The 24,487-nt window shown below is 51.4% G+C and overlaps 3 protein-coding genes across 5 annotated transcripts in view; all 3 read right to left on the reverse strand.

Annotated features, from left to right (window-relative positions):
- Positions 1-10,790, reverse strand: part of LOC142857146 (homeobox protein Hox-D11) — a 67,146-nt gene extending 56,356 nt beyond the window's left edge. The window contains exons 1-2 of one of the 3 annotated variants that reach the window (XM_075984855.1): positions 7,280-8,415; positions 6,009-6,463 (exon numbers count right to left, since the gene is read on the reverse strand). In XM_075984855.1, coding sequence (XP_075840970.1) covers positions 6,228-6,463; positions 7,280-8,054 — 1,011 coding nt within the window. In that variant the 5' untranslated portion in view covers positions 8,055-8,415 and the 3' untranslated portion in view covers positions 6,009-6,227. Of the gene's footprint in view, positions 1-6,008; positions 6,464-7,279; positions 8,416-10,673 lie in introns of those variants that run through there. The other 2 variants (XR_012911770.1, XM_075984854.1) reach the window with 2 other exon arrangements.
- A 3,583-nt stretch (positions 10,791-14,373) lies between these two features.
- Hoxd12 (homeobox D12) lies at positions 14,374-15,338 on the reverse strand. Its single transcript, XM_075984389.1, has 2 exons — positions 14,771-15,338; positions 14,374-14,612 (listed from the first exon to the last, which is right to left on the reverse strand). The coding sequence occupies exons 1-2, from the start codon at positions 15,336-15,338 to the stop codon at positions 14,374-14,376; spliced, it is 807 nt and encodes a 268-aa protein (XP_075840504.1).
- Positions 15,339-20,373: 5,035 nt separating this feature from the next.
- Hoxd13 (homeobox D13) lies at positions 20,374-22,213 on the reverse strand. The gene is made up of 2 exons (XM_075984390.1): positions 21,445-22,213; positions 20,374-20,624 (listed from the first exon to the last, which is right to left on the reverse strand). The coding sequence occupies exons 1-2, from the start codon at positions 22,211-22,213 to the stop codon at positions 20,374-20,376; spliced, it is 1,020 nt and encodes a 339-aa protein (XP_075840505.1).
- Between the last annotated feature and the right edge of the window lie 2,274 nt (positions 22,214-24,487).

The following is a 24,487-nucleotide window of genomic DNA, read 5'->3' on the forward strand; positions in this document are numbered from 1 at the left end:
TAAAAGCTATACTTTTGTCACAAGTTAAATTTTATAGTTTTGGGCAATCCCTAAAATTCTTTGACAAGGTTTTGCTTGGACGAGAGGGGGAATGAGATGGGAGAATCTTAGTCTTCCATTTCCTCTGGCGAGGGAAAGTTTTATAAAGAGGATATGGTCTGGGGTTGTGGTCCAGCTCATTAAAGAGCAACCACCGCCACCACCACCATGGAAACTCAGAGTTTTATGAGAAACTTGAACAACTTCCTCCCTCTTTCTCTGGTTGCAGGCGGCGAGCCGCCCTGCGGAAGCCGGGGCCTAAGGACAGCAGCGGGGAACTTTAACCTTGATTTCCAAAGACTTGCCCTGGACCAGGGGCCCTGCCTGTGTGTAGGAGCTGTCCTTCGGCCTTCCGGGGCCCCTTCAAGAAATAAAACGGACCCGGAAACTGTGACCGTGAACCAGTTCTCAGTCCGAGGAGACATCTGTGTTCTCTTCTTTCCCACTAAACCAGGAATGGACTGGCCTTGGATTTCAGGCCCAGAGACTGAACTTGTGGATAAATATGGTTTCCACCTCAACAGATCGTTTCTTTGGGGTTCGATGCTCCTTAAGGCGCCTAAGCCAGTTCTGGGGAACCCTAGTTGCTCCTTCACAAAAACATTTCACTCCCCCCCCCAAGTCCTTTGTCCCCTCCCTCCCCTAAAGGAATTTCTCCTGGCCTGATGAAAACAGGCGTTGAACGTTATTTTCGGCCTTGGGACCCATTGGCTAGCCCCCTCTCAGTGCCCTCGCCCAAACAATAACCCCTTTTAAAAAACTCCACGGTGGCAATGAGACAGACCTTTTAAACCTTTACGCAGCTGTTCAAATACAACATCATTGTCAGGTTAAAAGCCTGGCGCCTCCAACTGCTCTGGCTGCTGCACCCCGGTGGTGAAGCCGGAGACTTAAACGTTACCTTTCCACCGGGGTGGCTATGTTTAAGCTGGGGAGGGGTGTGAGGTGTTAAGTAAGGCATAGCAGAGGGGAAAAAAAATTGAAACGTTTGCCTCTAGGTTGCTAAGATCCTATCAAACCTAACAGCCACTGATTAGCGCCTCAAATTTTCCTTTTTATTTACATTGTGGCGATCAAATCCTGAGCTACAGCTAAACGTGCCCAGGGCTGGACAAAGTGCCCGCTGCCCTCCCTGACGCCCTGACGCCAGCTTGGCGCTTTAGCATTGTGTTGCCTTGTATCTCGGCCAGGAGAGCTGCCCAGAATTCGACTGCCCAATTTTTCTAATCCCAAGCAAGGAAGGGCTGTTCGATCTAATCAGGAATTTTATGCCCATCAAATGCCCTTTCATAATCTTTATTTATACACGAAGAAAACACCCAGTCTAAAAACAAGCAATTCCTTCCTGAACTGGTAAGTCTTCAGCGAAGTTGTAGGGGCAGCTCTGCCTGCTCTGTGTGGGAGTCTTTCTGTTCCAGTGCCCCTAATGCTTCAAGCTCAAAGTCACCTCGTATTGGATTAGGGTTTAAATAGATCTCCACTCAAAAACAGGAAAAAACAATGTGTATGTTAATTTAAAAATGCAATTTATTCTCTCAAAATTCTATTTTTTCCTCTTTTGAATTTCTGCCTTCAGACTGAGTCCTCAAAGGCAAATTTGTCAATATGTTAGATTTATAGAATTTAAATACTTGAGCAAAATGAAAATACTATAAGTGAGGACAGAAACTGTGCCTTAAGACCTTAGAACCGACACAAAGCAAACGGAAGGAAAAGACAGTAGCTTTAAGGGCAACTTTTATTTTGCTCAGTGTTTAATGTAGTGGCTGGTATTTAAAAAAATCATCTTTAGATCATCCAGAGCAGTTAGCATTAATAATAAGTCAATATTGCATCGTAAAGGAGATGTAGACCCATATTTGTAACAAGATGCTTGTCGCCCTGGCACAGTTCTTTCCAGAGAAAATTGGAAAGGTCGCCTTAGCAAGAAATTAGCATTTGCAATAATTAATAAGCATCATAATAAACTGGTTTGCATTTGCACTTTCTTGTCTTCTTCGGGAGCATGGGGTGGAGGCTCTGGGCCTAAGAGGACCTAAGGGCTCTTAGAGTCTCCCTAAATTAGACCTATGAGCCGCCTCTGTCACTCTTTAGAGATAGGATGGATAAGGACAAATTAAAAGCTGCCTCCCCAGGACGCCCCTCTGGGTTGCACTGTGTACCATCGCACCAAGCGGAAAAGAAATCGAAGGGGCAACCCGGAGACTACCACCGACTCAGTAAAGGGGTCTACAGAGATGACCAAAAGGGATCGAGAAGGGCCCAGCCTCTTTCTATTTACAGACACAAAAGACTCCTACTTGGCGCATTTTCTCTCTACTTCAGAACCTGAGAACTCGGCGCCTCCGGATCGGTGGCCGCCGGCAAGGAGTCCCACGCACCCTAGCTCAAGAAGGGGAGGTTTTCAGCCCCCCAAGTTCCTGGTCCCATCCCCTGGCCTGTATTAGGCCCACGTTAGGCGGGCGCTGCCGGGAGAAATGACACTGCAGACCGTTCAGCAACCGTGGTCTGCCCGTGGCGGCCGCCAGCCAAGGCCAAGGGGCCACCGCACAGCCAGATGCGCGGTGGATGGGGCCGCCTACAAAGGAACACAACGACATTTGGGGAGGGAGGTTTCACCCCACATAGACTAAAACCCGGGTTAGGCCCTAAGAAAGGACGCTTTAAAAGAGCTAACCCGGACCGGCAGCAGGACAGGAGGGCCGGGTATCCGCGCGGGGAACACCCACGCCTCTCGCTGGCGCCTAGCCGGGGAGTCACGGCGCCCTAGTCTCCCTCTAACCAAAGCCAACTCCTGGAGGCCTGGAGAACTAGCGGACAGGAGGACCCTAAAGCCTGAGGTCTGGCGAATGGGGGGGGGGAGACAGAGGTCAGTGCAAATTCCAGGGCCTACAGGCTCTTCTCAAGGAATTAGGGGGTGAAAGGGATCCGCCATCCTCCCTTTGAGCCGCCCACGCCCGGGAGTCCCATCTTCACACTTTTGGACCGCGGAAAAGGATGCAAGCGGAGGGGACACAGACATTTCCCAATGCCCAGGGCTTTGGAAGGACAGTGAATCTCAGGAGCGATTTTAACCGTTTATGAGAGCTTGAGCCCAAAGCAAACTGCGCACCTCAAGGTCGGCGGCCAACCAGGAAAGGTGGCCCGGATTCCGTCAAGTACAACGCCAGGTTACTTCAAATGCATCCCCATTCACAACACTTTGAAATCCAAACGTCCTCGCAAAGAGTCTACTATCTCCAGAAACCGCATCAGTCCAGTCTGGCACCCGCACCCCAGCTTCTAGCCCTCTCTGTCCCTTGGGTAGTCAGAGGTAGCACCAAGCCATGCATAGACTGGAATCTTCAGCCCAGAACGACGCCCGCGGTCCTCATGGAGTTTCAATTTTTTTTTTCTAAGCACACATTCAGCTAAGTTGCCAACGCCCTAATCTGTTTTAAACAAAAGCCTTTTAATCATCCCAGCCGTTTGAAAGCTCACAAGACACGTGCGGTTTTGGGGAGATGGGAGGGACCTTACGTTTGTCACCATTCGCCACACTTAAACCAATATGAAAATAGATATTCCCCGATTTAATTAACTCGCAGTGGCTATGACGTATTTCAAACCACAGATATTTGTCTTTTAAAAATATCTTCTCAACACCATACGGTTATATACCAAGGTATTTTTTTTTTTTTTTTTGCAGCGGCTTTATCTTTGAGGAGACAACGGATTAGGGGATCCCCTATTTCAGAAGACTGATGGCTTCTTTTTCTCTGTCTCTCTACCACTTCTCGCAATCATGGCTGCTTAGAACAAGGAGACAGAAACACCTTAACTGCTGGCTGTTTCTAGCGGGTGGGCCAAGATCCCTGATGAGAGTCTAGTATTGAAAAATAAGGTACCGCAGGCTCTTGGCAAATAAGGTTTCTGGAACGTGAGCGCGCCCTCGTGTGGCTGTAGAGGTTCTTGCAAACGGAAAATAGTATTTCTCGCGTTCGCCTGGTGTGTGCTGGCTGGCACACAGCTTGCTCATTTAACCGCAGTTAAAAGAAAAAAGATGAAGAAAAAACCAACCAGTATTAATCTCCCAGGAATATCTTACTATTAGGGCATTTACATGTAAACCACTGCTCGGATTGTAAACAAAATAATCCTTTTTTCTGAGCTAAATAATTTGATTATCTGCTTTTTTTCTATTGCATCCTTTATCAAAAATTGAGAAATGTGTTAAAAACAGTACAAATATATTTTATCTTATTCTATATCTTAGAAAGTGCCAGAGTTCATTTAACACGGTGGCAAATTGCTTTCAAATGCTAAGGGTTGGTGTAAGTCTGATGAAAACTTACTCTCTCAACCGCCTTTTAAAAAACTGCGGTTCTTCATGACAGTAAAGAGAAACTCTTCCTAAGAGCACCCCAAATTCTCAGTACATCCTAACTCTACTAATAGTTCATAGGCATTTTGATCTAACAAGTGTTTTTATTTTTTTCCCTAAGAAGTCAATTGTTATTGAATTATTCTAGTGTTTGGGGGGAAATTAAGATTATTGATCCTGAAATTAGGAATTTTCTTAGATTTATGGTGAACTCCCAGTATGATGCTATATAGTCATAAATATGGGCAAGGGTCTGGATGTGTGAGCATGTATTATGAGAGTGGGTGGTGGTTGGAAATCACAGAAGAACTTTAAGGCGCCTAATTATTCAGAGAGGTTAAAGGTGATGACCTTGACATTTGGAAGTTCAAAGGCATACACTTATGCACTTATGTTTTTCTTTACCCCCCCAAAAGCTTCAGCAATTAAAAAATTTATAATTCAAAAAGCACACTTCCTCAGGTGAGGCGTGGGGTGCTGTGCACCTTAGGGATTTATATTTTGCCTTTGGGTTTCTGAGAGGTTGAGAGTCATAAGACCCACTGCACTCTTTTGAGAGAAGGAGAAGCTTTTCTCACTTCTCCAGTTTATTGCACAGTGCGGAAATCTCTTTTGGGCCCACCAGAAGGTGTATAATAGAACCCAATTAAGCTGTTTAGAACTTTGGCTTTTATGGTGTTGTCTAGACAGTTCAAGGTTTTGTAAACAGCCTGGCTTGGTCCTGTGACATAAAGTGCTGTGCAACCCTCACCACATTCTTTAACTTAAAGCGATAAATGTGGTGAGCTGCAGTTGAGCAGCCCTGGCCTTAGCTGGGGGGCAGGGGGTTACATTCTCTGCTTCAAGCTCACTGTGACAGCAGAAGGACCCCATGCTCCCTGTACCTCTTAGCTCCCTTTTAACAAAACTTCCCGCCTCACACAGAGGGTTTTTCTTCTTTTAAGGAACTCTGGCTCTTTGACCTTCTTAAGAGATAATTTGGATCTTCAAATTAATTTAACATTTTGGGATTTTTTTTTTGTCTTTCCAAAAATTCCAAGTTCATTAGACTAGGGGTGGGGGTGGGGTGAGAATTTGCTCCTTAGACTCCTACTGCTTAAACCTTGTAGCCTGGGGGGGGGAAAGGCAACCAGCATTGCTGGATCTCATTGCCAATTCAGAAAGGTAACACTACCGTGGTTTTTAAAGCCAGTGTAGCCTACAGGGGGTGTGAAGGAACAACTCCTATCACAGAGAGAATAAAAAGTGCTCCAGCGGGTATTCAGTTGCATGGGGAACTGGGTTCTGGTCACTAAGATAACCTGGGAAGCTACTAAACTTTGTCAAACAGTAAAAATCCATGCAGTGTATTGAAGCTGTAACCTCCATTTTGCTAGAAACCATTTATTCACACACAAAAAGACAGTGACTCATGCCCAAAGGTACATTTCCCAGAGTTTAAATAATCTGTGTTCACTGAGGGGGAAAAAGGGATTTCTTAGACTCAACACAAACACCACTCCTTCCAGCCCCACGGCCTAACTCCCTACAGATCCCGCCGCATCCACCAGGAGAGGAGGGACAAGAGCACATGGCGGTAAAATTGTAAAGGGACGATTGCATTTACCATTTTCCCCTTATTAGGATCCGCTCGGCCAAGTCCCCGGCCTCGTCCTCAGGCTGCAGTGGTCGCTGGGAGGTCCCGAGTTGACCGCGAGAAGGAATCGTGAAGTTCCACAGAGAAGAGGCGTCATTGAACCCAAGGACATTGGGCCTGCGGAGGGCAGGCTGGTGGGGAGGAGGGTGGGTGAGTGGGGCTCTGGGGAGGGGGCGCTTCTTGGAGCTCTCAAAATAAGGGGTTTCCAGTGAAATACTGCAGACGGTCTCTGTTAAGTTTCTTTTCTTTCATCCTGCGATTCTGGAACCAGATTTTGACTTGCCGGTCAGTGAGGTTGAGCATCCGAGAGAGTTGGAGTCTTTTCTCTTTGTTTATGTATACATTAAAGAAAAACTCGCGTTCCAGTTCGCGAATCTGGTACTTGGTGTAGGGACAGCGCTTTTTCCGGGACCTCTGGGGAGCCACTGCAAGGCAAAGAGACCAAGGGGTAAGAAAGTCTGCTGCTTGCCCCCACCCGCTCTGGCCACTGAGCTAGGGCCAGGCCTTGGCCGGGTTAGGGACGTCCCTTGCTGCCGTTGAAAGGCCCTGCCTGCTTCGTGGGGGATGATATATGGGCGGGCACAGGAGAGTGCGGGCGTGGACATGTGTTCACGCCCGGACACACACACACACACACACACCACATACGCACACCACACACATACCACACACACACACACACACACACACACACAACTTCAACCTGGTATTGAGATAGGAAAAAGAGGGCAAGGCAGACTCTGAATTGGAACCCGAGGGAAGAGAGACAGGAGCGCGCCCACCGGGGGCATCTGCTCAACTCCAAGCTGAGCGTCAGCCAGACACTTGGATTAAGTCCAGTTTGATGATCACCTACCCCCTCCCTGAAAGGCAGGAGACTCCCCTGTTCCCACTCACCAATTGGATCCAAACGTCCTTCTCCTCTCTAAGGTCCTCAACACCCCCTGCCCCCCCCCCGCGCACACACACACACACACACACACACGCACGCACACACAAATAGAGGGAAAGCTCTCCACAGCGATTAATGTGCTCTTCGAAGTCTACCTTAAGCCCACCTAAATTGGTTTCCTATCATAAACACGCTTTACAACGACCCGGGAAATCTTATAGGATGTATAAACCCCCTCAAATGCTTATAAAGTAGCACATAAAACGGCGCAAGCAGAGGGAGGTCCCCGCCGCACCCCCTCCCCCGCCACCGCCCCGGGCCAGCCCCTCGGCCCGCGCCCGGCGCCTACCTGTGCCGCCGCTCTTCTCGGCCCCCGCCTCCCCCGGGGGGCCCTCGACTTCGCCACCGCCGCCTTCAGCGGCCCCCTTAGGCTCCGGACCGGGAGTCGCCTTGGCGCAGGGACTGCCCCCGCCACCACCAGCCCCGGCCTTGGGGTCGCCCTTGTCAGCAGCGCCCTCGGGCTGTGGCGGCGCGGGCGCAGGCTGGGGCTGCGGGCCGGCGAAGTGGGGACCTGGCGCCGCCTCGTAGAACTGATCAAAGCCCTGGGGCAGGATGCCGTTGCGACCCACGGCGCTGTAGAAGTTGGAGGCGGCTGTCGCTGGACCGTGCGGCGGCCCGGGAGCGCCACACACCGGCTCGGGAGCCTTGAAAAGCACGTCTGGCCGGCGGCCGCCTGGCGGGAGCAGATCCCGCTGCATGGCCGCTTCCTCGGCCGCTGCTGCCGCCGCCGCTGCCGCCGCCGCCGCGGCGTAGTAGGGAGCGTATCCCCCGGAGCCACCGCCACCCCCGCCGGGGCCGCCCCCGCCGCCGCCCCCCGCGCCGCCACCGCCGCCGCCTCGGTATGGCCACTTGGCGCGCTCCAGGCCGTAGTCGCGAAAGGCCACCTCCCGCACTGGCTGGACGTGTGGCGCCAGGTTGGACGAGTAAGGGAAAGTCATCTGGCAGGAGGACGGCTGCGAAAGGAACGACGGCTTGCTGGCGAAGTCCGACGGGGCCACGTAGTAGGCGCAGCCCGGCAGGTACATGCTGGCTGCGCTCGGGCCGCACTCGTCAAAGTCGTTCATGGCTGCGCGGCGTGCACGCCGGCAAGCCTCGGGCCGCTCCCCGCGCCTCCAACCTGAGCCATCGATTGCACAAGAGGCTTGGGCCAGGATCAACTAAGCAAAAATCCCCACCGGGCGCTGACGTGCAATTCATCTTGATTGATTCTGGTGGTAATTATGTCACGTGACGCCATGGAGAGAAATGTCCTTATATCTATATCAGCACTCGCCAACACGCCCCAGGACGGCTCCTGGCGCCGAGACGCGCGCGCGCTGGGGGCGGATCGGCCTCCAGCTCCTGCCAACTCTCCCAGGGCACTCCCTGACCAGGCTGCGCTGCAGGCCGGTCACCTGCGCGCCACCGGCGGCTGCCACCGCTGGGCGCATCTGCTGCCACCGGACTGGGCCGCCCGCCCGCCTTAGCCCGCCCGCGCTGCTTTAAGTACCCGGACCTAGGCCGGAGGGGAGGAGGAGGAGGGAGAAAGGAGGGGGGAGGAAGGGGGAAGGGAGAGCAGCGGAGAGAGGTGGGGGGGGGAGCCCCGGCCCTGGCACTGGGGACTAGGTGTGAGGGTGTGAGGTTCCCACCCCCCACCTTTCCTGCAACCGCTCCCTCCCCCGCGACGCAGCCACCCTCTGTAGCTCACCGGCTGGGAGCTTGTTGCTTCTTGTTCAAGGGGCGTAATTGCGACACTCTCCAGGGCGCTGAGAGCCCTGATTTACATATTTCTCTGAGGAGTGCGTTCCGGCTGGTAGAGATTTGACTCTCTTGGGTTCTAACACCAGGGACAAGTGTTCAGACCCTGGAAAAACGACTCCCGAGCGCTAGCCTTGGCCTGGGCCTCGGTGCCTACTCGACCCTTTCTCTTCCAGATTTTTCGCTCCGTTCTCGTCCCTCCTTTCTTTCTCAATCTTCACTTGTCTCCTTTCTCTCTCCTGTCTTCCTCTTTTTTTTCCTTTCGTCTCCGTCTCGACCCGCTTTCTGCTTTCTCTCTTTTCCCCAGTCTTTTTCAGTACCCTCATCCTCTTTAGACCCTTCCTCCTCCTCCTCCTTCTTCTTCCTCTCTCTCTCTCTCTCTCTCTCTCTCTCTCTCTCTCTCTCTCCCTCTACAACTTAGACACCCGGAGGTCCCAGCTTTCTCGCTTTCCTTAAAGCTCGGGGGTCTGATGAACAAAAGGAAGTGAAGCCCTACCCTCACGGCACAAGGGCCCTTCCTACTCACCGCCCAGACAAACCCTTGGTGCTCCAGCCCTCACCCCCTTCAATGTTCAGATCCCTCCGACCTTTCACTGTATTAGAGCCCCACTAAGGCCTGAGCACCCCTCAAGGCTCCTCTGGAGCCTTTGGGTTTGATGGTCACAACTCCCTGGGAGGTCGATTGCCTCTCCGGGGACTCTCGGTAGCGTCTGCCTCTCCCTCCATCCCCGCCGGAGTCTATCACATCACCTGGCTCCGACTTAGACTTTTCAGGCCCCCATTCACTTGCTCCAAGGCCTCGCTCTCTTTGGGCTGCAGCAACCCTCCGAGTCCTGGAGTCCAGAAGAGGCCTGGGCTCCCACTTCCAGCTTACCAGGCCCTTAGCCTTTCCCCAAAATCCAAATCCCAGCACCAAAGGCTGCAGCCCAACTGGTTCCTCAATAATCCTCTCCCCAGGACCCCCCCCCCAATGGAGGCCGGGCTTCAGCCCTGTCCCCTGGCTAGGCAGCTCTGGCTGTGTGCTGGTTCCCTCCCTTCCCCAGGCCGCTGCAGTTCGGGTCCAGTGCTTTCTGCGCACCAAGCCGACTGACAGAGAAAAGGCGGGTGATCTGAGTTAATATCTATTTTCTAGTCAATGCTACCCCTTCCTCTTTTTCTCCTCCCTCCTTTCGCCATTCCTCTCTTTCCTCCGCCCCCTCCCACGGCAGCTTCTCTCCCCTCCACAATTGCGCAAACAGGTCTGTGGCAGTGAGGGCTGAAGCTCACCAAGCTTTCTCTCACCTAGCTGTGCGTCCTATGTGACCCCTCCCTGCATCTTCCACCCCCCGCCTAGATTCCTGCTGGCACCATTCTCCCAGCCCAGAGCCCCCCCCATTTTTATCTGCCTCCCTATCTCCATCTTAGTCCCAAGTCTCTCCCTTTCTGACTCTTGGTCGACGCCCCTGGATCTGTCTCTTAAAATGGCTCCCCAGACACTGCACACTGTTCCTGGGGTCGCCTAGGACGGAAGGCAGCGGCGGGGCCCCTGATCTTCGCATATCTTGGGATGCAAAAAAAAAAAAAATTCAGCATCTTCCCTTTGCTCACCCCACGGACTGGCTTGCAAGGCACGTCGTTACCCCCAAAGTGAAGTCGGCTGGCCGCCAAAAAGGGAAATGGAAAGGACGAACCATTCAAGTTCAACGACATGGCGACGGCAGCTCCGGCGGGAGCCGTTCTTAGGCAGGGGAGGGTGCACCATCTGCAGCGGCGCGCTGGCGCATTGGGGAAGGGGCAACGCCCCCCCCCACGCCTTAACGTGCAAGTCGCCCCCACACAGCATCCAGTGCATACATTCCTGGCGGTCGCTTTACTGTTTAGCCCCAGCTCTCTACCTTGGTCCACACCCCTGAAAAACCAGGAAAATCCACCGCCTTTGGACCCTCGCGTTCCGCCAGAGAACCTACCGTGAAGACCCGGGCGTTGCGTCCTTGTCCTTGCTTACGCAGTCCTACCCGAAACACAGGGAGCACACAGGGCCTTCGGGGCTCGGCCAGCAGCTCCGAGAACGACAGCTTTCTGCGCAGCGCGTAGACGCGCTGCGGTAATTTTGAGCCACCCAAGATAAGACACTAACTTGACCTTAACTTTGTCAGGGCGCCCCTGGTATCTGGAGAACGTGAACAGACACTGTCTGGCAGCTCTCGTAAAAGCTGACTGGGGAAGGGATTCTGAGTCATTTCGTTTATTACCACTACAGTTCTGCAAGAAAGCTTTTCCTCCCTGCCAAACTTTAATTATTTATGCTCTTTTAGGAAACGAAAGAAGAGAAAAGCAGGGGAGGTGGGGGGAACACCCAGAGCCAGTCCCTTCCCTGCAGAGGCTAGGAAAAGATTTCTTGAGTGGAGGCTGGAAAACAAAATAATGTGGGGAGATCACCTTTGTCCAAGAACGGTCGGACGGGCGGGCGTTGTGCCCCCCACCACCACTGAGGGGAGTGGATGCAGCTGGGAGAGGCCAGGGATGGGGCACACCTCCCTCCCCCACCACCAGACATGAATATTTACAATGATTCTGGATTTCTCCTCCACTAGCTCGCATCCTGGAAGCCTCCCTAGCCTGCCTCCCAACGGGAGAACCCTGGGGCCTTAAAAGCTTCCCCCCTTCGGCCTTCAAGCTCTCAACGGATTGAACAGCAGGACAAACCGTTCATTTTAAAACCTCGGTCTTAGTCAAGAGGCCGCACGGACTGCCGCGTTTCAGAAGAAGCATTTATCTTTCTACGAGGGAATATTGAGTAATCAGATTTCAGTATCATTCCTCCTTTGGCATTTATTTCTCATCTTCGTTCCAAATTTCTGCCAGTACTTCAACTAGGGAAGGAGACACCGTGGTCTTTGATTTTGTGTGGATCAGTAAAGGGGATGCATTTGGAAAACACCGCTGAACCAACAGATAAATTTTATATTTAGGCTAATTTTCTTCTGGGACTGGCTTCTAGGAATATTCTCCTCCATCCCAGGCTACAGAGAAGAATCGTGATGCTTTAGTGTCTCTTCATCTAGAAAATAAGCCTGCACGCTTTGTTTTAAGGCCTGGGTATGAGTAAGTCTGGTTTCTTCTTCCTCTCTCAGTCCTCTGGACCCAAGGTCTCAGTACGGGGGTCTGCCTTTGTTCAGTTGTTTTCGAAGAGAAAACCTCTCAATACAGACTCGGACTTCAGAAATCTGGCTCAGTACCACTCCCTCCCTGACCAGCCAGATGGGGAAATAGTCTCCAGGACCTTCATAACCTTTTCTTTCTTACCTTTCAATTGTTGTGTGTAAAATTTTTAATTGAAAAATATTTTATGTATAAATCAAATCTGTTTCCCGGAAGGGGATTGGAACATTGACTCTTCGGTGTCAGCAGGGCACTGGTGCTGATTGTTCTTTCTCTAGTTAGAAGCTAGTTTCTACCTCCGTGAGTTAGGAGCCGGATTCAAAGGGATTAGTATCACGCAGGCCCTGGCTTTAGTTGTCTGGGGCTCTAGGCTCCAAAGGCATAGGGTGGAATTCCCAAGGGAGCCTGCAGAACTTCTGGTGCAATCGCCTAGGGGATCTTCCTAAGTCTTAGCTTGGTCCTGAGAAGACTGACCAAAACTTGGCAGAGGGAGGTTTTGTTTTGAAATCTGAGGAGTCTCAGATCATGACTCTATCCCCTTCCCCCACCAAATAATAGCAAGCTTTCAAGTTTGAGAATTTAGGCAAAATGGAGAATCCTCAATCTACAAATTCAGAGTTTTCTTTGTGTTTGAGATACACTCACATCTGCCCAAGGACTTTCCTCCTTTGGGTAGTTCACACATATTCTTCCATAGTTGCTTTTTCATATATATATAACTGTTTCCTGACTGTCTCGGAAGCCATTTTCTCATTTAATGATCAGCAAACACCAGAGGTGAAGCAACAAGCAGAGAAAAAGCAAAAATGAATTTGGAGGCCTGAAAAAACATTTCAAAAGAATCTAAAGCATCCTTTAAAATGAACAACAGCCCTCTAACAATGTGGCTGGGACCTGGGTATTTATTTTCACTATGCAGCTAGTATATACAATGAAATGTTATTTTACAAAATCAAAACAAAATATCCACAACAACGGTTAGCATAGAAAATAATATTATTTAAAATACCAACTGAGGTCAGTTGGGATGAGGCTCAAGGCTCCTTGTGAGGTGGCCTGCAAGGCCCTGGTCCTAGACCTCTAAAGAAAAGCCTTGGACTTAGGGGAGGAAGTGTGGGCCTTTAGGGTGTTGTGGATCTTGCTAGGGGTTGGGGGTGGGGCTTAAAGCGCAGAAAAAGAGGCAAAATCTCTCTCTCTCTCTCTCTCTCTCTCTCTCTCTCTCTCTGTGTGTGTGTGTGTGTGTGTGTGTGTGTAGGGCATGGGATGTATTCACTGAGAATAAAGCTAGGTGGATTCTGTAACAAATGTAGAACAATTCCATCAGAATTTCCATTCAGAAAACCTAGGCTCCTCAAGGTAAACCTGGCAGGACTCAGGGCCTTAAAAGCTTCACCAGAGCTAGACACAAGTGTCTCAGAGAAAGGGTGCAATGGTTGAGCTTTGATGGAATTGTTGGGTGGTGGAGAGGGTGGTGGGAGAAGTTCTGATTCTTTCTGCCTTTCAAGAGCAGCAGCCACAGGCTGAGGATCTGAGGTCTCTTCTCCCAAGGAGGAATTTTGTTTGCTTGTCTGTTCTTGTGGTGACCCATTAAGGTAACTCAAGAAAGACATGTGGACACTTTCCATCCATTCAAGAAGAAAGCCATAGTTACAGCATAAGGACAGAATCTCCTCCGCACCTCTTGCTCCTCTTCCTTCCCTGTGCAGTCAAGCCTCAAAACAGGCCAGCACCTCCCACAGCTCAGTTCTAGGGGTCCAGTTACAGAGTTCATGGCCTTGGCTCAGGAATAGGTGAGCTTGGGGTAGGTGAATTCTGGCAGTCTTGTCTGGAGATTGTAATTTGTTCTGGAATCCTAGTTTCTCTCTCCTGTCTCTGAGAAGGAAACCTAGTATATTCTACTCAGCCGGAGAGCCTTTATAGAGCCGAGATTCCAAAGGTATCCCCTCCCCTCCCATCCTTCATGGCAAATGCGGGTTGTAGTGGGATCAGGCCCTTTCCTCCCTCCTGGCTCGGTCACAAAAGGCCTTGTGCAAAGAGGCCGGAGTTCTCCGCAGCCCTAGCCTCTACAATGGGATCCCAGGCCTCTCTGTGTTCGCTTCTAGTCAGAGCTCTAGCTAGCTCCTGTTAGATGCAGAAAGAGCTGGATAAAGAAAGAAAAAAGAAAACTGACAAAATCTCAAATACAAGGATTCAATAGTAAGCCCTGGATATAAACACCACAGACAAGGGCAGGTGACAGCCTACGCTGAACGCTTAAAGCCAGTGTTAGATTACAATTCCCAAACACCTCTTAGGAGCATCTCAAAGAGAGCTGAAGGCGAAGGGGCCCCACTGGCCTCATCTCCAAATCTCCTCCAGCCTCTAGGGCTTCAGACTGAGCCAGAGGAGGGCAAGGACCAGCGGAAGAGCGGTAGGAAAATCCTCAACCCCAGCCCCAGCACCTCCTCCACGGCCAGGCCTAGATCCAAAAGGGCAGACTTGGCATGGCTGCCGCCCCGTGAGCGACTAGTAGAGCGCCAGAGCCTGCTCGCGCTGCACCACGCGCTTCTTCTTCATGCGCCGGTTCTGGAACCAGATTTTGACCTGCTGATCGCTGAGGTTCAGCCTGTTGGACAATTCCTTACGCTTCTGCCGATTGATGAATTCATTGATCAGGAATTCGTTCTCCAGCTCCGCAATCTGCTGCTTTGTATAAGGTTTCCTCTTCTTGCGGGCCCTCCCCGGGGCCGCCCCCCACGGCAGGCCTGAAACAGAGCCCCGACCCGTGTCAGTCCGCTCAAATCAACTTCCCGCCCCACAGAGGTTTGCCACTGCTGGCGATTCTCCTCCCGGTACAACTGTCCCTGGCACCCCACCTCCCGTCCCTGCCCAAACTGGTTTGGGGAGCGTGGGCACCGTTTACCGTCGGGCAGCGAAGATCGCAGGCAAGAGGCCACCCCGGCCACTTGCACTGCCATGTTCAAGTTGAGCGGGCCCTTGGTGTCTTCCTTGAAGCTTGAGGCGCAGGGGGCCCCCTGGAGCAGGGTTGCAGAGCCTGGACCAGCCCGGCCCACGCTCGCGTAGTCATACTTGGTGCCTTTGAGAGCCGAGTGAGCCAGACTAGACTCAGGGGCGAAGGGAGGCCTAGTTCGGCTGCGTTCCTCTGATCCGGTGGCGGCATCAGGCGTATAGAACTTGACTTGTTCTTCAGGTCCATCCTTGGTGCCTGGAGACTGCAGGCCAAGAGGCCCAGAGCCGGTCAAGTAGGGTTGAGAGAAACCTCCAAAGGCAGAGGCGGTGGCAGGCTGCGCAGGGGTGCACGAAGCAGGCGTAGCGGCCCAGGGCAGCGCACCGCGAGGGTACGAAATGGGGGGAAGTGCGGCCAACTGACTGCCATTGGGCCGCAGGTTGGAAAAGTAGAACGAGTCCGGGGACTGCAAATTCAGAAGCGAGCCCACATAGCCAGCTCTGTAGAGACTGCGCTCACACATCTCCGACAAAGGGCCTGGGCTGTGCTCGCAACAGTATTTAGTTACAACCCGGAATAAGAGGCCCGGCTCAGAGGATTGGACGAAACTTTGCCTGCAGGTTCTTCAAAGCCGGTCATTTCAGCACCGCCTACATCCCCCGACCCGTCCCCACCCCCCACCCCCTTCAGGGTATTATGATAACACCCGCAAAGTTGGACTGCGAAGGACTAGGCTGCTAGCAGAACCAAAGCATGCTGAGGGAAGGCGAAGCCCTTGAGAGTTTCCAGGCCTGTTTAGGAAAGCCGATGACATCGGGATGGGGGTACCTTTGCCCAAGTGTCTCTTGGGAGTTTTTCTGTCCTGGATTGGGTTTGCCATATCATTTCCCACCAGCTGCCTGGCCCGGACTTGCTTCTTTCAACTTTAAGTTGTAATTCATACATTTTCCAGTATGAATACATTTTCCTCTGGACTTGATTGGAGAAGGTCTGGCAGGGCCACCGACTGTCCCTGGATCTGAGCAATGCCACTCCAAAGACCAGCAATCCCTTTAGTAGAAAGAACCTCTCAGGAGGCCTCTGCCTCCTTTGGCAGCAAGGACCCATTCAGTGCGTGTGAGCCTGGAGTCCCAGGTCGCAGACAATACAGGAGGGTGAGGAAACCATGGGGGAAGGCGACACAAACTATTCCTGGCGTTTGTCCTCAGGCATTATGCCTTTAGTGGTGTTATCCGGGACCCTCAGGTAATTCAATACTCCGAGGAGCCAAACCTGTGCAAAAGGTACATTCCTGCCATCTCCCGGATTCACCTTGGTGACAGCTCATAAGCCAGAACTCCTAGATGTCCAGACAACCAGCTAGCTGCGTTCCTTGTGTCGGTGCCTCCAGGCACGCGGGAGGCTGCGGGTACATTGGCTGGGCAAACAGGGAAGCCGAAAGAGTAGTTGCTCCTTGGGTGCAGCAGTATGTTTAACTCCCCCGAGGCAGGCCCTTCTGGGACTAGGCCTTTTCCTCCCCCCCCCCTCCGCCCCTAGACTGTGGGATGGACGCCCGCGCTAGCCTGCAGCAGGACCCTCGGTGTCTGAGCCAAGCTGGAATTGGTTAGGCCCTCAGCTCTGGCAAGGAGACCACACAGGCGCCGCCGGAGGGCAAGGCTGACCACCTCGCTGAGACTTTATTGTGTGAGTTATGGCGACCAATTGGGTGGCTCTCTGGACGCAATCGGCTTCTTCCTCCGGCTCTGGGGCGCGAGCAGGGGTGGGGTGAGTGTGTGGGTGTGTGGGGGCGATAGGGTGGGGGTGGGGGAAGTCTAGGGCTCTTCAGGGCACTATTAATTCCCTCTGTCTCAAGCATTGGGACAAGCTCGCCACTCTGTTCTTTCCTGGGAGGTGGGAGAAGGCACAAGTTTCAACTCCGATTTTAGAGGCCCAGGGGAACCCAAGCCCTAGGTATCCGATAGTTCTCATTTTGTAAGAATTCTCCTTTCTTTACTGGAGAGTCCTTGGCCTGAAATTTCGGTTTAAGAATCCCATCCCTCTCAGCGCCTCTGCCTTATGCACGAGAGATTCCTAGGTAGTTATAGGTCTTAGAATGCAGCTTTAGACTCTGGCTGCCCTAGAGAGATAAGAAAGCTCGATTCTCTCTCTCTCACTCTCTCTCTCTCTCTCTCTCTCTCTCTCTCTCTCTCTCTCTCTCTCTCCTCCTCCTCCTCCTCCTCCTCCTCCTCCATCTCCTCCTCCTTCTCTATCTCCTCCTCTCCTCCTCCTCCTCCATCTCATTCTCCTCCTCCTCCTCTTCCTCCTCCTCTTCCTCCTCCTCTATCTCCTCCTCTCCCTCCTCTTCCATCTCCTCCTCTCCCTTCTCCTTCTCCGTCTCTTCTCCATCTCCTCCTTCTTCCCCACTTCATCCCCCGAATTTATAACTTTCGAGGTCTTGTAGGGAAAGGGCTTTTCGAGAAGCTGGTGACAGAGCTGAAAACTGGAGACCCGGAGGGAAGGTGCACGGTGGGAAAAGAGGCTTGACTGAGAGAATGTGGGAAAAAAAAGGCATCTGGCTGAGGACCCGAATGGCAAACTCTGCCAATGTCGCCGAACGCCCAGGAGATGGCGAGCGTGCTCCACGCCTGGAGAGGCGCTGCCGCACGGTCAAGATCAACAGTGAAGGGCGGTAGGGCCGGCTTGGGGTCGCCAGCGCTGGCGGTCATGGCCCGCTGCCAAGGCGCTACGGACAGTCTTGGAAAGCCCGAATTGTAGCAGCAGCTGACCCAGACAGCCGAGTCAAGGGACCTGACGCGAGGAAGCCTTGTGGCAGCGTTTTTTATTTGACCTTCAGCCTCTGTACCAATGCCCTTTTCACCCCTTGAATCACGAATCATCTGCCGATCTTGGTCCCAACCCCAATCGCTAATAATACGCCAAGTTTCTGAGCAGCTCTCTGACTCTAACCGAAGAAAAAGCCTTTCTCCAAACTCCCTTGGCCTTCCGGGCTCCCCACGGGCCTCGCTTCCAGGGCCTCTGCCACTTACCCCTTGCTCTCCTCCTCCCGCAATCCCTAATATAAAAGGCACACATATAAATAACAAAGCCTTCATCTGTTCCTCATTTAGCCATCAATCCAAATACCACCAGAGAGCATTTGAGCGCAGTTTTAATCTTCAGCAAACCCCATTTCTCTGAGGCTCAGCGAAACTGATGTGTAACTGCAGATGAAAGGGAAACCTCGAGGCAATTCCCTCGACCCGCTACAGGAAACCTGAGAAACGGACCTGTGAGATGAAGTGTGGCCTGGGAGACTAGAACCTACAAAAAAGAAATGAGGGGGCCAGGAGAACGGTGGTTGGAAGAAAGCTAAAGTGCCCCCCCACACGCTTATTTTCTTGATGAAACACATCTTGTGAACAAAATAGCGAAGATATTGAGTGATGTTTCCCTAAGTGTGACCTCCGGGATAATGTGATCCCCCCTTTTCAGGGGTTTGTCCTCCACAGATTGAACTACACTCTGTATTTATACTTGTCTATCTCTGCCAGTATCTCCTCCTCTATAAACGAAGCTGGCCCCTGTAGTTCGTAGTAAAATGTGGAACAAGCCAAGTTGGATCTGAGAAAACGAAAGTACTTCCCAACCTTAAGCCCCTGTGTTTTCTCCCCACAGCCCTGAGAGAGCCCCCCTACCACAAAAATTTACATACTGTGTGAGCTTTCAGAAATCTGTTTAACTAACTTTAGTCTCTGAAAGTTAGCTCCTGCTAGACTGTAGTGGTAAAAAGAAGGAACCCCGTCTTTTTGTGACCATTGTCCTGGGTGGCAGTGAGAACTTGAAAAAGTTCTCAATACCTAAAACTGTTAAAATGATAGTGACTTCAGGTGTCAATTGCTGCCTGCAGGATGGGGTGTCAGAAATGTTTCTGTTTTGATTGCCAGAAATGGATATGGCTTTCTCAAATTTCTGGATCTTCCTAGTGAAGATATTTATAATGGACCCTCTTTCAGGTCCCAAATGTCTTAGTGAGTTTGCCTCTATCCAAGCTCCCACATTCACATTGATTAAAAAATAAATAAAATTGGTAAATGAACTGATAATATTGAAAGAAATAAAATTTATTGATTTTAATGAGTTGGTCTGATTAAAAAACGATTATTTTAGACAGATGATATCCTCATTTTAAAACATCACTGTTTGTGTTAGAGGGAGGTGGGCAGAAATAGAACATGGAAGTTTCAGAGACCAGAACTGGTGGTGTTTCCTTCATCTACAGATGCCGAAGAGAGCACGGTTTTATAATAAATAAGAACAGTTTCGAGAGACTTCACAGCCTTGAAAATCACAAATGTATGAAGACTCAGTGGAAACAGAGGGTTCTTTTTATTTATATCTCCCTAGGAGTAAAAAGTGATTTTTTTAAATGCTCAAAGCACGGCTCACACACATTGCATCTACGAAAATAATTTCTCAGTCGCATAAACATGCAACATTTGAAAGTAGTTCAGCGTCACTTTCAGAAGTGCCCTTTTTCTTGCTGGTCCTTAGAGCTCCATATTTTAAGAATGTGTTAGGTGTTTTAAAGCTCTGGGAGACCCATGCGTTCAGACAATTAACTTCTTCACTAGGATCTGGGTAGAAGTTCCCACCCATGGCCTCACTGGCTCAGTCTCTTTCCGAGGATTGAGGAGATGGCCTCAGTTCCATTCCCACAGGCCCGAGGAGAGCAGTGGATTTATACCATCTAGGAGACACGCTGCTGCCAACTGTAGGTGTTTAAAATAGCTGCTTCTAGAGTTGGAGAAATGAAGGCATTCAAGAGGGCGTACTGTTTCCAGATTAAAAGATTACAGCTACAAGGCGCGCTAACAAACACACAAAACATTAAATGAGATTGCCAAAGATGGGGAAGACTGTCTTCATTTCAATATTAATAAGGTAGCTGCTTTTAAAGCCACCAGGTGCCTTCAATCTCCAAGCTTCAGACTCTACCGGCGACCCTACTTCACTGAGTGCCTGGAGCTGTTTCCACTTGCCTGGGGGCAACTTGTGAGAGCTAATGATTCAATTACACAATCACAGGGTACGAAAGGCTGAAAACAATTCAGGCCTAATGGATTATGAGCATAGGCAGTTCTGAAAATGCATATAAAGTCCTATTAAAAAAATAAACCCCTAAATCCAATGGGCACTTCTCAAATTCATTTTGGGGGATTATTGAAAAAATACTTCAAGTTTTCTTTTTATACTGGCCTGGAGGGAGAAACAATGTTTTTTTTTTAAAAAAAAATCCTAAAAACAAGCCTAGACAAGAACAAAACCAATAAGCAAGAAAGAAGCAGAATTACAAAGTCAGATTGCATCAAAAAGTTTTAGAGCCAGATGAAGGGGGGGGGGAGAGAAGAGAGAGAGAGAGAGAGAGAGAGAGAGAGAGAGAGAGAGAGAGAGAGACGATTCACAATGTTTGCCATCCTAGGCAGGGAAAGGGGAAATTAAATACATTTTCAAGTCTTTCCAAAGGTATTTTTGGAGACAACGGAAAGCCTTTAAACTGTCTGCGGCCAGCCTGGCCCACATCAGGAGACAGTGTCTTTGAGCTTGGAGACGATCTTCTTGTCTTTCACTCTTCGATTCTGAAACCAAATGGTTACTTGTCTCTCCGAGAGGTTGGTGGCAGCCGAGATCCGCCGCCTCTTGTCCTTGTTAATGAACTTGTTAATGGCGTACTCGTTCTCCAGTTCTTTGAGCTGCAGTTTGGTGTAAGGTACCCTTTTCTTCCTTCCCCGTCTGTAGACACACATGTCGGGCTGATTTAAAGCCACATCCCCTGGCACAAACAACAGCATGGGAAAAATTAGACTGCAGTACTTGGAGCGCCTAAAGCTTCGAATTGTGTTAGGTGACTGTATCTGTCTGTATCTGTGGTGTATGCATTAGTACTGGGCAGGGGCAGAGAATAAAGAAAATGAGATTGTTTATACTTTATTATTATTTACATAGACATATTATTTACACATTATTAAAGGAAGACTATTTGCACTTCAAGACAAAGGCTAATTTGATGGATCATGATGGTTTTTCAAACCGGCATTTTAACAAGCCTGGGATTTTATGGTCTGGTTATTGGGGAAAGCTCATAAGGGCAGTTTCTGCAATTGCCAGTTGCACACACACACACACACACACACACACACACACACACACTTCAGATCTTTTACTCAAGCTTTAATTTCTGTTCCTGTGTTTGGGGATTTATGGGCTCTAAGCTTTAGTGGTCATTGGAACCCCACTTGAAAAACTGGGTGCTCAACTTTGACACCTTTTAGGAAAAAAGCCTCTTAAGTAAGGAGGTTGAGAAAGGGAGAAGGACAGGGGGAGGGAGGGAGAGAGAGGAAGGAAGGGAGGGAGAAAGGAGCAAGGGAAGCAAAGGTAACTAAAGATATCGAACTGTAGGGCAAAAGCACCTTGCTGTACAGGGAAGGGAAAATTTGCAGAGGCGGTTTTAATTGGGAAAGTTACAGATTACAGAAACGACACCAACTTTTCTAGTGTGTTAAACCCTGTCGGGTCTGTAGGAGCTTTTCTTTTCTTCCTTCTCTCCCGCACCCCCCCCCCCCGTGTTGTTCTCCTTTCTACGTCGCTCCTACCTGGAAAGGACGATTTCCAAAAATGGGACCCCTGAGGCTGGTCCTTGGCACAGTACACCTGGCTGTTCCACCCGTTGGCTAGCGTCCAGGACTGGTAGCCCTCCATGGAGATGTATGCCTCGTGCCGAGGTTCCCCGGATCCAAAAGTGGACACCATGTCGATGTACCCAGGCACGTGCTGATAGGGACTTGTGTAGCCCTGGTAGAAGGACACTTCCTTGGCTCGCGCGGGCACCTCGTTGGTCGGTACGCTGCTGCTCGCCAGGCCCGACACGTCCATGTACTTCTCCACCGGGAAACCTCCGAGAGAGGCGTGCGGCGACGACTTGAGAGCGTTCTGTTGTAAGCCCACACCGTGCGACATGCGGCAGCTGTAGTAGCCGTTGCCGAAGTGGTAGCCGTAGCCCAGCGCCGGAGCGCCCGGGGGTGCTGCAGCGGTCGCGGCGGCCGCTGGCGCAGGACACTCTTTAGCCACCGGAGCCTCGGGGCGAGTGGCGATCACAGCCGAGGATGACGACGACGAGGAGGAGCCTGTGCGCTCTGAGGTCCCCGGGTACGCGAAGCTGGAGGCCGCCGCCGCCGCTGCAGCTGCTGCAGCCGCTGCCGCAGCCGCGCGTCCGGAATGTGTCCCCGCGAACACCGGCGCCGACAGGAAGCCGCGACACTGGCCCGGCGCCGCCACAGAGGACGAGGAGGAGGCCGGCGCCGCCCCAGCGGCCCCGCCGTCCGCCCGCAGCCCGTCCATGTCCCAAGTCCCCGAGCGACTCATGGCCCGGCCTGGCCCGGCCCAGGCCCCGGCCTCGGCCCCGCGCAGGACACCATGGCGCACCGCGCCTCCTCCCTCCTTGCTGTGCTCCGCGCCGCGCTCGCACCCGCCCTCTCCCTCACGTCCTCTCTCCCTCCGCGAGCCTCCCGCCTCCTGTCCGCCCGCCCGCCCTCCAACAGGTTAGCTCATCGCGGGACGTTTATAAAAACGAAGTTCAGGTTGGGAGGGGGCCTGGGCCGGTCGGGGGGCCGCCTCCCGCCCCGAGGGCGCCGGCCGAGGACCGTGCCATTGGCTGCTCCCGGCCACGTGGGGGTGGGGGCGCGGGCGAGCCCGGCTCCCAGCCGGGATCTGGCTGGACCCACCCACAGGGCCCCCACCCCTCCTCAGGCCTTTGGGAGGCCCACCTCCCATTCCCGCCCCCCCCACCCAGGAGTTTACTCTGCAGCCACCCCCTCGAGTTGATTGCGCGACGGCCCATCTCAGGCCTGTCTGCAAGGCGGGCGCCGAGGCCTGCGCCTCATCTCCACCACCGCTGTTTTTGCCACCTCTCTTCTGCTCCTCGAGCTGCACACCAAAATGAGGGTGGAGGACAGAGGTGGTCAGATGATGTGAAGACAGAGCAATCCTGTTTTTTGTTGTTGTTGGTTTTTTTTTTTTAAAAAAACCTGTTGCTTACTTAATCTTTCCTTAGTCTACCTCTACACCCTAAATTCGAGACAGCCCAGTTTTCTTACCTTGAACTTACCTAAAGGGTAAAAGCAATTCACACAAAGATCAGTCCGAGCAGAGTCTTGCTATACAGACACCATCAGGCCACAAACCACTCTCAAAACGCCCTTGAGGTACACCAGAGACTTACAACTCACCTCAGAGTCGCAAGCTGGACAGTCTGCGCAGCTAGGAAGTTTACGGATGCCAGCTCCAAATCTCTTACCTCCCGGCAGCAGGGAGTCACTAAGAAGGCTGGCCTCTTCCCGGGCCCGCAGAAGACTTCGTGACCAGAGCGGGAGGAGAAAGCCACACTCAGACTGCCACGAATCCTCTGCGCCTTGCCCACAGCCTACCGGCCTCCAGCATCTTGCAGCCACCACCCACCCCCGCCCGTTACTCATACCAATTAATTGAAAACTTCACTTTCCCAGGGACCTTTGTTTCGCTTCCTTTTCCAGGCTGCCAACTGCAGAGAATTGAGTGTGCCAAGTTAAAAGGATTTTTTTCCCAAGTAAAGTCGGGGCTGGCGATAGAAGCCGCCCAGAACGCCTAGGTCCGACTTCACGGGGATAGCGCGTTCGCTCTCACCGGAGCTGCTAACCCAACTTTGGGGGTATATCTGCTACAGCTCTAATCCTTCTGTATTCCCACCCCATCCCAGTCCCAGTCATTCTTCTGCCCCAGAGTCCCAGCATAACTATTCTGGGATCTTAACCTCTTAAGGGTCGCCCTTGTGAGTCCTGGGTTGAATCTAGGTCCCCTGGGAGCAATACTAGACGTGGTGAGTCAAAAGTGCTGGGTGGGTGGGTGTAAGAGCCTCAAAGTGAGCCACTGGGTGCTGTTCTATCGACCTTTCAGACCAGTTTACCTATTAAGAAAATCATTCCTTTAAACGTGTGGTACTGGGGCCAGTTTGTCACCCAGCACTACTGCCCTCTGATTGAAAATAGGCTCTGAGAAAGAAGAAGAGAAAGAGTGAGCAGGTCTTCCTGGGCCTGGTCTGGTCTGACCTTGCAGGGTGGGCTGATGGCTTTGGGACTGTTGACACGAAAAACACAGTAACCATAAAAGGCTCAAATAAAGGGGGAAAGTTATGAGAGAGGTACTAGAAGAGAGAAGTAAGAGAATTTGTTTGACTTTTAAAAGTCCTAGACTCGTTCATGGTCAAATTCAAATCTGGAGAGTCTCTCCAGGGCTTTGTGGATCTCTGATGAGCAGCCATTTGTTGATCGGGATAGTTCTGATTACTTGAGAGAAGGGAAAAGTTAGTAACGGAAGCTAGATTGCATCTAAAGGGTCAGGTAGTGGAGTTGCTGAGTTTTAAAAAGAGATTAGCAATTAAATGTTTTACTTTCCCTTGTTTTCCTTTCTGTTATTCAGAGAGAAAACAGCATGGAGAGCTTGATATTTCTCCCCATGGCTTCAAACATTTGCTGAAATATTTTGAAAATACAACGGAATAAGCAGAAATCACTGGAAGCAACAATCTTTTGGTCTCCTAAAACTCAATATTTTAGTGATTTTGTGCTCTTTAAGCTTCAGTACTATCTGCATATATTCTGGCTA

The sequence above is a fragment of the Microtus pennsylvanicus genome, chromosome 9 (genome assembly GCF_037038515.1).
Source record: "Microtus pennsylvanicus isolate mMicPen1 chromosome 9, mMicPen1.hap1, whole genome shotgun sequence".
Taxonomy (NCBI): Eukaryota; Metazoa; Chordata; class Mammalia; order Rodentia; family Cricetidae; genus Microtus; species Microtus pennsylvanicus.